The sequence below is a fragment of the Eimeria acervulina genome, genomic scaffold (assembly GCF_000499425.1).
Source record: "Eimeria acervulina Houghton genomic scaffold, Eah_scaff112, whole genome shotgun sequence".
Lineage (NCBI taxonomy): Eukaryota > Apicomplexa > Conoidasida > Eucoccidiorida > Eimeriidae > Eimeria > Eimeria acervulina.
This window is the reverse complement of record NW_013550373.1, coordinates 49,831-64,328: the sequence shown is the minus strand read 5'-3', so window position 1 is coordinate 64,328 and position 14,498 is coordinate 49,831. Positions and strand designations below refer to the sequence as shown.

General features: G+C 53.7%; 2 protein-coding genes across 2 annotated transcripts; one reads left to right on the top strand and one right to left on the bottom strand.

Moving 5' to 3' along the window:
• Positions 1 to 523: 523 nt before the first annotated feature.
• EAH_00017550 (Helicase associated domain HA2 containing protein , related) lies at positions 524 to 6,924 on the top strand (the record flags this gene model as incomplete). Its single annotated transcript, XM_013397625.1, has 10 exons — positions 524 to 851; positions 1,096 to 1,895; positions 2,289 to 2,510; positions 2,759 to 2,952; positions 3,580 to 3,849; positions 4,246 to 4,466; positions 4,748 to 5,049; positions 5,533 to 5,791; positions 6,144 to 6,319; positions 6,610 to 6,924. The coding sequence occupies 10 exons, from the start codon at positions 524 to 526 to the stop codon at positions 6,922 to 6,924; spliced, it is 3,087 nt and encodes a 1,028-aa protein (XP_013253079.1).
• A 1,426-nt stretch (positions 6,925 to 8,350) lies between these two features.
• EAH_00017540 (hypothetical protein, conserved) lies at positions 8,351 to 12,878 on the bottom strand (the record flags this gene model as incomplete). The annotated part of the gene is made up of 2 exons (XM_013397624.1): positions 8,351 to 12,594; positions 12,812 to 12,878. The coding sequence occupies 2 exons, from the start codon at positions 12,876 to 12,878 to the stop codon at positions 8,351 to 8,353; spliced, it is 4,311 nt and encodes a 1,436-aa protein (XP_013253078.1).
• Positions 12,879 to 14,498: the final 1,620 nt, after the last annotated feature.

The following is a 14,498-nucleotide window of genomic DNA, read 5'->3' as shown; positions in this document are numbered from 1 at the left end:
TAGCCAAAGGAGTCATAAGTGAACGGCTTGCGGATACTGTTGGTGGTGGGGCCCCAAGGGTCCCGAGGGAGGCACTTGGGGCCCCCCGGGCTCCTGGGGGCCCCGTGCTAGGTCGCATCGTGCAAAGTGACTTGGATTATTTTAATCCGTATGTATTTATGTTTGTTATATGCTGGCTGCTAAAGTGCAGGGATAACGGTGGCTAAGGAGCTTGTGGCTCGACGGCGTGTGGGGTGACGAGGCCTTGGCTCTTCCTGCTGGAGAGTCTGCCTCTGTTATGTGAAAATTGGTGAATATATAGAAATCGGACGATTTTTGCCCGCTTCCCGGGGAGGCTATCGTTGCTCTGGACGATGGCCATGAAGGTTTTTTTTCGCGTTTAAGATAATACGTAAGGGCTGTTCTGGGGTGTATACGCACTTCGCCCTGTCTCTATTCTTCAGGTGCCTAGTGGCAGTACCGGCTGCGACTAAGGACTGCAAGCAGCGAGTTTAAGCTCCAAGCACTGGACCGTACATCTTAAATGTCGTTCCCCCAGGTTTCCTCGTGGCTGCGGGAGGAACTGCAACGCCGCGTGGGGGCTGCTACGCGCTCCCTCGTGGCTGCAGTCCAAGCAGCAGCAGAAGGAGCCCCTAATTCGCACCAGCTGTCCCTAACGCTGCAGCAGGAGTTGCATTTTTCGCAGCAGGATGCCGACGCCCTTGCCCCCGAGCTGCTTCGCCGCATGGCCGCAGCAGAGGCAGCTGCAACAGAAACAGCAGCAGCAGCAGCGACAGCCGCAGCCGCTGAAGAAGCTGCGCAAGTAGCAGCACGGGAAAGCAGGAAGCGACCCAGGGAAGAAGAAGCAAATGGTTAGGCCTTCGCCCGTGGTGGTTCTTGTGGTGTTCACGGACACAGTGCTAATGCACCGTGCACAAGAGAATTTTTGCAGCCGTTGATATCTGCTTCGGTTGCTGTAGCTGCTGTTTTGGCTTTGATGTATTTTTGGGGAGGCATTCGCTGCGCTTACTGGCTGGCACTTTGAAGCGCATGCGCCTCGCTGTTTTAAAACCGTAGGGCCTTACTCGTAACCGTTGTTTGTTTGCGTGCCTGCAGGCCCGACGGATGAGGTCTCGGACGCCGCAGAAGCAGCAGCTTTTGCGGCGCGCTTGCGCGCGCGAGATGCAGCTTCGCACAAAAAGGTGGGTGCTGCAGCTGCGCGTCAGCAACAACTGGAGCGGGAGGCCGAAGAGGCAGCAGCAGCAGCAGCAGCAGCAGCGGAGCCTGTAAAGGAGCTCCGGACGGTGGAAGATGTGCTGCTGGAGGCTAAGAAACGTCCAAACGAAAAGCTGAAGGACAATGAGGCATATATGCAACGGCTGCGTGAGGAGGCCCGTCGCGCTTACCTCAAGAAGAGGGAGGGAGACCAGGTACTGCTGCAGGAGAGGAAAGTCCAGGACAGGGAGTGGCTGTACAGCCAAGTTGGAGATAAACTGACTGCTGAGGAGCGGAGGGCCCTTGAGCTGCGAAAAGAGACTCTCCAGCTGGCAAAAACGGCCATTCAGGAGAGGCAGGGCCGCGAGGAGATCGAAGGATATATCATGCCCGAGGCCTACGATGAAGACCTACAGGCGCGTCTGCGCGTGATGCACCAGCCCTATCAAGAACCAAAGCAGCAGCTATCGGAGCAGCAACTGCTAGAGAAACAGAAGACTCAGGCAGCTCTGGCCCGTTTCGGGGCCAAAGAAGGCAGAGAACAGGCTCCCGCCTACAAGCTTGTCGATGAGGCTGGAGCAGCTATAGAATTCGAAGCGAGAGAGATGCACGGGTCCCTTACTCCCGAGACAGATGCCAGCGCACAAAAGCCCGCGCAAGCACCAGAAGCAGCCCAAAAAGCCAAGGGTCAGAGTCTGCAGGTCTGTTGTCGCGGCCTTTTGCTTGTGTCTTCTCCTGTTGCGTCTCTCCTGTCTTCCTGCCTTTTCTGTCTCTCTCTCTCTCCCTCTCGCTGCCTCTCTCTCTCTTCGCCTCGACGTGTACCTGGCTTCGGCCTTTTCCTGGGTGTCCGCTATTCTGTCGGGCGTTGTCGGCACCCTTTTCCTGTCTCTCACGCTGCAGCCATGCGCATTGCTAGCTAGAAGCTAGCTGGCTTGCTGACTAGCTCGCCAGCTGCGAGGTCCCGCATGCATAGTATTCGTTGACGGTTTTACGTTGGTGTAAGTGTTTGTGCCAATGAGCCGTCGAATTTGCTGGTATTGCTGCGTGCGTGATTGAGTCGGGTGGAATCTTCCTTGCTGCTGCTGGTGGTGCAGGAGCAGCGTCGGCTGCTCCCTGTATACGCGTACCGGGAGGAGTTTCTGCGGGCGGTGGCGAAATATCCTGTGCTCGTTGTTGTGGGGGAGACTGGATCGGGGAAGACAACGCAGCTACCCCAGTTCTTGCGGGAGGTTGGATATGCGAAGGCAGGAGTGGTCGGCTGTACGCAGCCTCGCCGCATTGCAGCGATGTCTGTTGCAGCGCGAGTGGCTCAGGAGGTCGGCTGCCGCTTAGGATTGGAGGTGAACCCTGAAACCTAGGCCCTAGTCCTTATGCATTCACACATGTCCAGCCCTAGACCAGCGACGCCCGCTAGCCCCTGGGTATTCTCTTTTCAGCTGCGCAGCCCTTTTCATACCAGCTGAGGCAGCCGGACTCCGTTGGCCGGCTCTCCAGCTGGCTAGCAAGGCCACTGGCCTGCTTGCCTGAAGGTAGCCAGAAGTTGCATGCGGCATGTGCGGCTTAGGTGGGTTATTCGATCCGTTTTGAAGACTGCACAAGCGACAAAACGGAGCTAAAGTACATGACGGATGGAATGCTGCTACGGGAGTTCCTCACCGAGCCTGACCTTCAGTCGTATTCTGCCCTCATGATAGACGAGGCCCACGAGCGCACGTTACACACAGACGTCCTCTTCGCCCTTGTCAAGGACCTCTCCAGGTAGTCTCCGCAACCTGGGGCAGTACTCCAACTTTCTCCGTGTTCAGGGCTTTGGGTCTACGGTTTAGGATCTAGGCTTATTTTGCCTTCTGGGAAGAGCTGATGGGCGCACGGCAAAGTAGTTATTAATGGAAACGCACACGATTGCCTCTAGGCGATTGTAGGTGACAGACAGTATGGGAACTAAAGGAGGCCGGCGTTATCCTCTCGAGTGTGCAGGCAATTACTGAAGTGTACGGGCAGTTCGTACGACTGGACACGGGGAGCTAGCGGGGTGGATCAGACACTTAGGTGTTACAACTCTACATATTTATGCGTCCGTGTTGTGGGAGGCATTGTTCTGGTCTCACTTTTCTGTTTGAAAGCACATTGAGTTGACAGTTTATTTCCATTCTTAACAACAGACCCTGTACTGAATGTGCAGCGTGTTTAGACAGCAATGGAGACTTTGTTCGATACGCGCTGTAAACGAAGGCCGCAGGCTACCTTGGGGATGAGTTAGTCTGCAGGTTCCCTCGTGCGTGCTGGAAAAACGCTCCAAACATTTGAAGTAATGTTGCTTGTGAGGCTGGCTGGCACCTCCCACGCAAGAGAACGGATGCGCTGCAAGCCCTATCTTGCGTACAGGTATCGCGAGGACTTTCGCCTGATAATATCTTCGGCAACGTTGGAGGCTGAGAAATTTTCGGTGTACTTCGATGACGCGCCGATATTTCGAATCCCTGGGAGGCGGTTTCCAGTCCAGATTTATTACACGAAGAGTCCCGAGGCCAACTTCTTAGATGCTGCTGTCGTTACTGCCCTGCAGCTACACTTCACACAGCCCCCAGGAGACATCTTGCTTTTTCTTCCGGGCCAACAGGAAATCGACGAGGCCGTTGAGGAGATACAGAGACGGTCAGCCCACGCCCCACCTGCACTAGATGAAATCCATCATATGCAAGGAGTCTTTGTTGCGTGCGTTGCGTCGCTGGCCTGGTTCTCTACTTCAGTTTCCTCGTTTAATCACTCCATTGGAAGCGTCTCCCCCGCTGCTCTTCCATCTCTGTCCTGGGATGCCTTCCTTCGTGCTGGCCGCAACAGCAGTATTGCTGCCGTTTCGTTGCAATTGTCGCTGTAGGGTGGAGCTAAGAGAAAGCTTCTTGTTTGACACCCCTCTTCCGCCTTGCTCTCGCGTCTGTTTGGTTGGTTGCGCTGAAAGAGTTTGTTGTTTTGAGCACTGGAACGATGACCTTGAGTTGCAGAGAGGGGGCGGAAGGCGTTTGCTGCATAGAGTGTCTGGTGCTTCTGCAGCTTGAAAGGCCGCGGAACGGAGGCTGCGGAGTTGATTGTATTGCCACTGTATTCCTCTCTCCCAGGCGACCAGCAAGCACGAGTGTTTGAGCCGACTCCACCCGGGGCCCGCAAGGCAGTGTTCGCCACAAATATCGCCGAGACTTCCATTACCCTCGAGGGGGTTGTTTACGTCGTGGACTGCGGCTTCTGCCGAGAAAACCAATACAGTGCCAAGACAGGTGAGCAACAACGTGCATGCGGGAGGAGACATCACGCAGAGGGAGGTACACTGATAGCTGGGTAGACATGCTAGGAGTGACAGAAAGCGGCACAATGAAGATAATACTAACCATGGGAAGCCAGAATAATAATTTAAAGATACACATGAGGACGTGGTCACAGGGCGTTGTCTCGGCATTTGTGTGGGGCTCCCGTCTCGCGCACCTCTCAGTATGGGTTGGTTTGATGAGGATAGTTGGGTGTGCATGCACTGTTTGCATGCTGGAACGCATGCGTGTAGGGATGGACGCGCTGGTGACGGTGCCTTGTTCAAAGGCAGCGGCGAACCAGCGGTCTGGCCGCGCAGGACGCGTGCGTGCTGGGCACTGTTTCCGTCTGTACACCCGATACTCTTTTGAGAAGGAGATGGAGGACGCAAATGTGCCGGAGATCCAAAGAGCGAACCTCAGTCACGTCGTGCTTACCCTCAAAGGCCTCGGAATAGACGATCTCCTGAAATTCGACTTCATGGACCCCCCAGCCCCAGAAGCCCTCATTAGTGCCTTGGAGCTTCTCTATGCTCTCGCCGCTCTCAACGACCAGGTGCCCCTAGCACGCCATCAGCCAACCCTAAAACCTTATCCCGTAGAGGCTGCTTCGGCGGGAAGTCTCCGTCCACCGGGATGGAAGCTTCACTGTATCTTCGAGCTTAGGGCAGGGAATCGATGGTTTTGCACGTATGTCTGAGGCGGTATGGTATCTGTGTGTGGGAGCTATAGTGGGTTGAGAGGGATTCGGAGTGAGGGTTTCTTTGGAACATATGGCGCTTAGGGTGTAAGGTTCAGGGGTCTTGATTTGCCTCTCCCTGACTGTTACGCACTAACAAAGGCGTCAGACCCTCTCTGTGATGGTGGCAGGTTGCTTGTTGCACTTCTTCATCTAATCTGCAGCGAGAGAAGGACAAAGGGTCTTACTGAAACCAGTTGCTGGAGAAGTAGCTTACTGCGTTGGCACTACATCGTAGCAATGACATTTTTTGTAACCAGTAGCATTCTCAATTCCCCGTTATGTTGTGCGGCGACTCAGGGGGAGCTCACCAAACTCGGCCGGAGAATGGCGGAGTTCCCCCTAGACCCCATGTTCAGCAAGTTTATTGTGAACTCCGAGAAGTACGGTTGCGTATCTGAGGCATTAACCGTGTGTGCCATGCTGGGCGTGGGAAATATGCTCTTCTACCGCCCCAAGGACAAAGCCATCCACGCAGACAACGCCAGAAAGACATTCGCAAAACCCGGCGGAGACCCATTGACTCTCCTCAACGTTTATGAGCAGTGGATAGACACAGGTCATTTGTTGTTATTGCTTTCCCGCTGCTGCTGCTTCCTCAGCTCGTACTCCCCGCATGCATCCTGCATCACCTCTGATTGGTTTTGTAGCCCCTCACAGTAGCTGACGAACCTATTGCTGCGCAGGTAGCACAAGCTAGTTAGTAGCTCATCATGCCGTTCAGAGACCTTCAAGCAGATAGAGCAAAACGGGTGAATGCAACCAGGGGCGTTGCGCTGTTTGTGTGGGGCCGATCTCTTGAGCATCTGTACGCGAGTTGGCGCGTCCAGTTGAGCATGCAAAAAGATGTATGGAGAAACACACGTCTGCTTGCGCAAATAAGCATTCGTTGCGTGCGCTGCGTGCTGTAGGCTACTCGGTGGCTTGGTGCTACGAGAACTTTGTGCAGCATAGGTCAATGCAGCGTGCGCGAGACGTGCGGGAGCAGCTGCAGGGACTTTTGGAGCGCGTTGAGCTCGAGGAGAAATCCTGCGAGGGAGCTGATGAACCCATCCGCAAAGCCATAACCTCAGGTTTTTTTACCCAGGTAAGAAAGGTGATTCCCTAGCGGCACAGTCAGGAACTTGCAGAAAACACGTCACCTAAGGGTGTGACCGGTGCCACTGTCGTGGTTAGTATATCGTAGAAATTTGTATAATGGTAAATTCAAAGTCCTGCAGACTTAAAATGCTTTCAATGGTATTTTTGTTGTACTGGTAGGGCGAGCAAGTCCGTTTGTTTGGCTGGAAAAGTCACTGTACAAGCAAAAATCATGCCTTCATTTTAATTTTAGGTCATTGTAAATATGTATTTTTTGTCGTACTATTCACTCCCCAGACCTCACAAGGTTCATGCTGTCTGCAGGCGGCACGGCTGAATCGCCAAGGCAGTTTCACTACGTTGAAGCATCCGCACACTGTAGAAATTCACCCACACTCTTCTTTGTTTGGGCAATACCCGCGTTTTGTGGTATACACAGAGCTCGCCCTGACAACCAAGGAATACATGCGCAGCGTCTGCGAGGTCAAGCCCGAATGGCTTGCCGAAGTCGCTCCCCACTTCTACAAACAGCAGGAGCTGCAAATCGGCAAAATGCCCAAGGCGCTTGGTAGACCTAAGCAGGAAGATTCGCCTCTGGGTGCCGCCACATGAGCAAAGCCTTAGCTCTCGTTTCCCAAAGTTGATGATACCTTCGCCGTGCCACAGCGCCATACGAAATTCTGCAGTTCTCAGAACATCGTATGCCGCTCTGGCACGGTTAAGGTATCATCAACACTGAGATTTCAATACTGTTTTGCCCAGGTTATGCATGGGCATCTCAGTGTAAAGCTAAACAGAAGCAGAGGAGGAATGCGGGAAGAAGTATCGTTTCACTCCCAGCACACTGAGTTATTCCATTTGTTAACGTGACTCATAGCAGCAATGGCAACGGATGATTCCAGACATACAGACAGGAAGGCACCTTGCACTGGAAAAAATCACACACACGACCACGCGGCAAACACATTTGAATGTTCCCCTGGGGTGCTGGTGCGTTGTGTGTTGTGCATTCCACTATCCGAGAGTAAAGTACCGTCAAAAAGAGTGCCATGACAGTAGAAACAAAGCATCAGCAGTTCTGTTAGTTCATCAATGCCGGCATTTCATATCTTTTTACTGTAAGCATCAGAATTTGACCAGCAGGTCTTGCTGTTAGCGACAATCTATGGGGAACACTGGGAACATTTCAAAGTGCATTACTTGTTCTGCGAAGGACCACTGTAAAGTGATTGGACTCTTTGGGAGACTATATGGCTTTGAATGCAAGGGGAACCCAAGGAAAGAGACCATTCTTGGGTGGTCATTGCTGCGTGTAATGTGGTGTGCGGTGAAACTGCTTAACTTCATCGACGAGGAAAAATGAGTGGCACGGCATACGTTCGCCTCAGAACGCCATAACGATCCCGTGGCCATCCAGAAATGAGACAGGGACCAGTTCCGCTTGCGCTGCTGATGAGCTGTGGCAATCTAGCATTTCAAGCCTAGTTCAATAGCAAAAAGCTGCCATGCTTGCATTAGGAGGCATAATGATACGTGCACACTACGCTGCTTGGAGAGAATGCTCCTTCCTGTATACAGTCCTGAATTCTTGTTTATTTCAAGAACCCAACCACTAAACTGCAGTGATTGGACTCTCGACGTAAAAAATCACCATGAAACGATGCTTATGAAATGATATGCATCCCTTGCGTTTCTTCGGGCGCAACAGGTGCAGATGAATTCCTACTTTGTGCTTTGTGACATGCGGCTCAATTAGAGCAGAAAAGTCGAGAAGACTCTGCGGTCTATTCATCTGTGAGACACTGTTCACCCACAGAGAATACCGGAGCCATTCTCTCGCTGTGGAGGTGATGTGATGCTAGCTGCGAACTGCGGTTCCATTCAAGGGCAATCTCGAGAAGACTCTACGGTCTACTCATCTGTGGGACGAACAGTGTTTGGCCACTTAGAGTACCGGAATCATTCTCTCACTGCGGGTGCTTGCAAAAACCAGGCTACTTGCCGGCTGTTCTCGTACCTGAGCTGTCGCAATGTTTGTCTACACGCGACTTCCCCGGAGACTGCGGCTCAGAGATCCACGGCTAGACTCGCCGTTGACACTCTGGTTACCGCTTCTCTCCTGTTGCTCAGCCGAATCGCTGCGGTGAAGGTTCCCCCGTCCTTCCTCATCATCGAAACTCTCTGCGTCCGAGTCCTGTAGCCTCGTGGCGCTGGTGGGACGAGAGGAATCAAGGCCATCTTCAGCACCAGCGGATTCCGCTTGTTTGCGGGCGGCGGCGGCTGCCTTGCGCGCGGAAACTGCTGCGTGACGCAGCCGTAATGCTGCTTCTCGGGCTTCCTTCGCTGCGAGTTCCAGGTCTTCAGCTAGTTGCGACTGGTCCTGTGTTTCCTGGTCGTGCTGTTCGCTCCCTGACTCGGCAGTGCTGGTTGCATCCTCAGAACTCCGGTCTACAGGCCATTTGTTCTCACGATCCCCCTCGTTGCCGCCCTCAGGCCTGCCTGCAGGCCTGCTTGGGATAAGACCACCTCGGCCCCCTGATCCCCTGCCTGGACGGCCCTCTTCTCTACCCTCATCACGTTCAGGTCTCCTAGGAGGACCATGACCAGGCCTTGGAGGGCCAGGTCCAGGTCTTTGAGGAGGACCACGTTCAGGACTCTCTCCAGGCTTTTCTTCCTCTGAAGGCTTCTCCTCCTCTGAAGGCTTTTCTTCCTCTGAAGGCTTTTCTTCCTCTGAAGGCTTTTCTCCCTCTGAAGGCTTTTCTCCCTCTGAAGGCTTTTCTTCCTCTGAAGGCTTTTCTTCCTCTGAAGGCTTTTCTTCCTCTGAAGGCTTTTCTTCCTCTGAAGGCTCTTCTTCCTCTGAAGGCTCTTCTTCCTCTGAAGGCTGTTCTTCCTCTAAAGGCTTTTCTTCCTCTGAAGGCGCTATTTTTCCTTCAGGCTTTTCTTCGCCTTCACGCTTAGCAACTGGCTGAGCATCAGGCTTAGCAACTGGCTGAGCATCAGGCTTAGCAACTGGCTGAGCATCAGGCTTAGCCGCAGGCTTGGCAACCGGCTTAGTAGCATCAGGCTTGGCAAGCGGCTTAGTAGCATCAGGCTTGGCAAGCGGCTTAGTAGCATCAGGCTTGGCAACCGGCTTAGTAGCATCAGGCTTGGCAACCGGCTGAGTAGCATCAGGCTTGGCAGCCGGCTGAGTAGCATCAGGCTTGGCAGCCGGCTGAGTAGCATCAGGCTTGGCAACCGGCTGAGTAGCATCAGGCTTGGCAGCCGGCTGAGTAGCATCAGGCTTGGCAACTGGCTTAGCATCAGGCTTGGCAACTGGCTTAGCAACGGGCTTGACAACAGGTTTGGCTTCCGTTTCTTCCTGGGCTGCAGCCAACCTTCTGCCAGAGCTGCCCGTCGATGCGGAATTGCTGCCAGGCTGCGCCACTTGAACAACAACGGGTGAGCCATCGGACTGTTGATCTTCACTGGACTCATTCTCATAACTATTCCTTGCCTCATCCTCTGAGCTGTCCCCAGATTGCTCTTCAAACTGCTCTCCAGACTTATCTTCGGACTGATCTTCAGGCAGCGCATCAAGGTGGTCTTCGGACTGATCTCCAGACTGATATTCAGATTGGTTCCTGTCTTGTCGTGCATTTTGTCGTTCTTGGCTCGCCGTTCGTAGTTCTTCGCGTCTCTTTGCGTCCTGTTCGTCGTCTGCAGCTGCGCTTGCGGAGCTAGCATGCGATTCCGGGGCAGACCTCGCGGCCTCTGCCGCCAGGTGAGCTTCTTCTGCAGCCTTCTCTAGAGCATCCGCAGTTGACTGCGCTCTTTCAGCAGCAGCTTCCAACTCTTCTGCAAGCGCGAGCTGCTGCTCAGCAGCATTGGATTCAACGCGATCATTCCGCTCATCTGCTGGCTTGTCCTCGGAGGTGCCTTCACTCAGGGTCTCTGAATGTTCATCCGATTTGGCCTCTTCGTCTACGGGTTGCACTTCTTTGGGGCCACCCCTGGCCTCTTCGTCTACGGGTTGCACTTCTTCGGGGCCATCCTCACTGGAGGAGACATCCCCATTATTAGAGCTTGCATTCGTTTCATTGCTATCTGCTCCTCTGTCCCCACCCGAGCCCTCCGAGACATCAGAGTCAGAAGCGGCAGCATCGCTTGCATTCTGGGCATCTTCGGCGACTTTCTCAAGTGATTCAGCCTCCTCGTTGGCTTTCTGAGAAGCTACGAGCAACTCTTCGGCATCAATATCCTGGTCCTTTTCCTCCTCTGCTTCCGCGGGCTCATCGCTGGAATTCGTTTCAGATGGATTCTCACTGCTCCCGGGCCTTTCCTCGGATGTAGACGCATCTCTTGATGCTTCATCCTCTGTGCTGTCAACCTCACCTCTCGACTCGGATTCTTCAGCATCTGCGCTGTCAATCTCTTCTCTGGGAACGCCTTCATCGGCGCCTGCCTCGTCCGCCTGTTTTGGGGGCTGTGCACCGCCGGTTCTACCGCTGTCACCGTCGAGGCGTTCATCTTCGAATGTTTGGATCGCCTGGTGTAGCTTCTCCGAAGCGCTGGCTGTTTCCTTGGCTGCCTCCTTGAGGATTTGCAGAGCCTGCTCATATGCGCCCTCAGCGTCCTCTGCCTCATCAATGCGCGCCAAGTTCGAATCGTCTGCCTCGCTGTCGTCTGTCACAGCTCGAGACCTGTCAGAGCTGGAGGAGGGGCTACGCTCTGCTTCTGGCCTTGCGGGCCACTCCGTATCGTCAGAGGACGAGCTTGGTTGTTCCACAGACGAACCAGACTCCCCAGTGGAGCTCTCAGCACTCTCATCCTCACGTGAAGGCGGTGAGGAGACAGGTTGTGGACGGCTCGTGCTGGAAACCGCAGAATCCTGCTCCCGATTGGCTGGAAAGCTGCTTGACTCATCTCTGGACTCGGGTGCTTCAGGGTCCGCAAGCGATCCGTCATTCTCTGCGCTGCTAACCTCCTCGATGGAGTCAGATTCTTCGGCATCTGAAGCAGATGAACCACCCTCTGCGCTGTCAACCTCTTCGCTGGAGACTACTTCCTCGGCGCCTGCCTCGTCCTCCTGTTCTTGGGGCTCTGCGACGTCGGTCCTGCCGCTGTCACTGTTGAGGCGTTCATCTTCTTGGGACTCTGCGACGTCGGTCCTACCGCTGTCACCATCGAGGGGTTCACTTTCTTGGGGCTCAGCGACATCGGAGCTACCGTAGTCACTATCGAGGCGTTCATCTTCTTGGGGCTCTCCAACGTCGGCTCTACCGCTGTCACTATCGACGGTTTGGATCTCCGGTTGTAACTCCTCCGAAGCGCTGTCTGTTTCGGGGGAAGCCTCATTGAGGGACTGAATAGCCTGATCATCTGCGTTTTCAGCGTCCTCTGCCTCATCATCCTCTGTCAAATTCGAGTCGGCTGCCTCGCTTTCGTCTGTCACAACTCGAGAGCTGTCAGAGCTGAAGGAGGGGCTACGCTCTGCCTGTGGCCTTGTGCGCCACCACTTGACTTCAGAAGACGAGCCTGGTTGTTCCACAGACGAACCAGACTCCCCAGTGGAGCTCTCAGCACTCTCATCCTCACGTGAAGGCGGTGAGGAGACAGGTTGAGGACGGCTCGTGCTGGAAACGGCGGAATCCTGCTCCTGAATAACTGGAGCACTGCTTGATGGTCTATTGCTAGAAATAGTGCTGGATGCTGGCAAGGGTCCTCCACCCTGAATAGCTGAAGCACTGCTTGAAGGCTCCTCTGTAATGGGAATGGAACTGTCGACGGACCCTTCGTTGGACGAAGAGCTTCCTGCTGAAGGCACTGCACTATCGCCACTCTCAGAACTGCTTTGGAACGCCGATTGACTTCCAGAGGAAGAAATCTGGTTCGAGCTACTACTGCTAGAGCCCACTGAAATGATGCTTCCTAACGGGGAGCTGTCCAAAGGCTCGGAGCTCTCTGATGACACACTCTCCTCGGAGGTTGTCTCCGGGGAGACTATGCTGGGGGAGGCAGCAGGTGAGTCAGACTCACCTCCTGGATAAAACCATGAAAAACTCGAGGGCGTCGGTGCTGGGTCGTCCGATGAGCTTTCCACTGCTGGCGAACTCGATAGCCCGCCAGCCGCTGCGCGAGAGGACGTCGAAACCTCGGAGGGGCTTGCTGGCCGTGAGGAATCAGCTTGTGTGAGGAATCCCACAGGATAACGAAGAGGCTTTTCTCGTCCTACAGTGGGCTCAGATGCCGCAATGAAGGGAAACAGCCGACGAAGCGGTGGCGCGGGGCCATTTTGGCCATCATCTGAGCGTAATCACAAGTTGCACAATACCCACAGTAGCATGTACCTCAGTGAAGCTAAGTAGTGAGTCAAATTCGAAGGAGAAACAACATGCACCTGGTACTCTTGCATATCATTGAATCTACGATGGTTTGTGTGTGTGGTACTGCCTGGTGCACGCTGGCCTGTCCTCCCGTGAAAGATGGGCGACATTGATTTTGGAAGAGGCAAAAAACTTACATGCGTTAGTTCCGGCTGCGTTCAACAGGAACAACGAGCCTAAGGCCACGCAGTTGCCAAGCAACATTGTGGGTGTGCGGGAAGTGACCTCAGGGAAGGAGAAAAGCTCTGGAGCTCCGTCGGTGGTTGAGGTGCGGGAAAAATCAGTTTTACTTGACGGAGGATTCCGGAGAAAAGGCAATAATGGATGGAAATCACGCCGCGCAACTGGTGTGCTGCGCTTCGGAGTTTCGTTGCGACTAGCGGTGCTTTGCGGCAATGAGTGGAAAGCAGGCGCAACGCGGAGCCCGGAGGCGGACGTTTAGTGCTTTCACACCCCCAAGCCGGATTATCCTATTTGTAAAGAAATATTAAATGGGCTTAAAACCTTGGGTGAGTGTAAATCAAAAACCCACGCCTTGCTTCGTCCAGTGAGTGGTATGTGTTCCCGTGCCTGGCAGAGTTTTCGGGAACTCCATCGCCTCCCAGTCTCGCGAAGCCTCCATTTCTAGCTTCCTTTAGTAGATTGAAGAACGACATTGTGTAGTAATTCTCCAAGAATTCTCAGATATACCTCGCTGGATCTGCCAACGTCGAACGAGTCTCTCGGTGGGGCAGTGACCTCGGAAGTCACGCCACAGACATAGGAATCCACAGCTCAGCCGATTTCCTGAATACCTGTCCACCAGGGGGCCATTTTTTGCAAACAAACTGGATAATTAATAACTTTACTCCAAGCACATCTGTCTAGACGAAACTCAAACATCATTGCTAGGCCAACAATGAAATTACTACCGGGCGCCACGCCGGAGTGCATGCCTCCACTATTAATGCTGTGAAATAGAAACTCGATGCCATTACATTCCAAGGAAGAGAGTTTCCCCATCCCACCAGTCTTGGCGCTCTTGGTTTGGTGGCTAATTCTTCCCTTCGAGAAGATACGAAGCAGGAAGTCCCCTACCCCGCGAAAAAGATGGACAGGACGAGCAACGTGTTCTTGGCACCGTGAGAGAGCAGCTTCCGGCCACGAAGCCTCGAAAACTTGAGTGGACGAGGAGCGGCGCACTATAAAGGCATACACAGTATAGCCACTGGCATTCAGCAATACGAACCAGGAGTATTCGGCCTGTTAGCGCATGCCGTATTGCCCTGGAATACCATGGGCACGTCACCAGCAAATACCAACTCTACCGGGTAGCCTTCGATACGTCTCTCATCTTCAAAGCTTGCCTCATTGTTCAGGAAAAGTACGAGTAGCAACTCTTTGAAAAAGTATATGTCTTGGCTCTCTGCTCCACCATACAAGTGTACTGCAACTGGCGGCCCTTGGAATCCTTGCCATCTTCCATGCCGATTTAGCCAACCAGAATCCCAAAATCAGAGCATGCATGCGTAGTTAGGGACGAAACAAGCAGATCTTTTCCAACGAAGTTCGCTTCAGCTGCTTTAACTGTCTACTCTTCACTACATTGGCCATATTTGTAAACTTACTGCCCCAAGACAGAGCAGGAGCCAAACTAGTATACACACTAGGCACTCCGTTTCCTGCAAGGCCACTGCAAGGTCACCGCGAAGGAAACCAGCGAAACAGTCAGTGTATGTTTGGGCAGGAAAGCCTGCCTAGAAAATGCTTTCTGGCTCGACGACGCCACAATCTGAGCCATGCTGAGCACAACCATGACGCAGCGTTGCTTGTTGCTTTACGGTA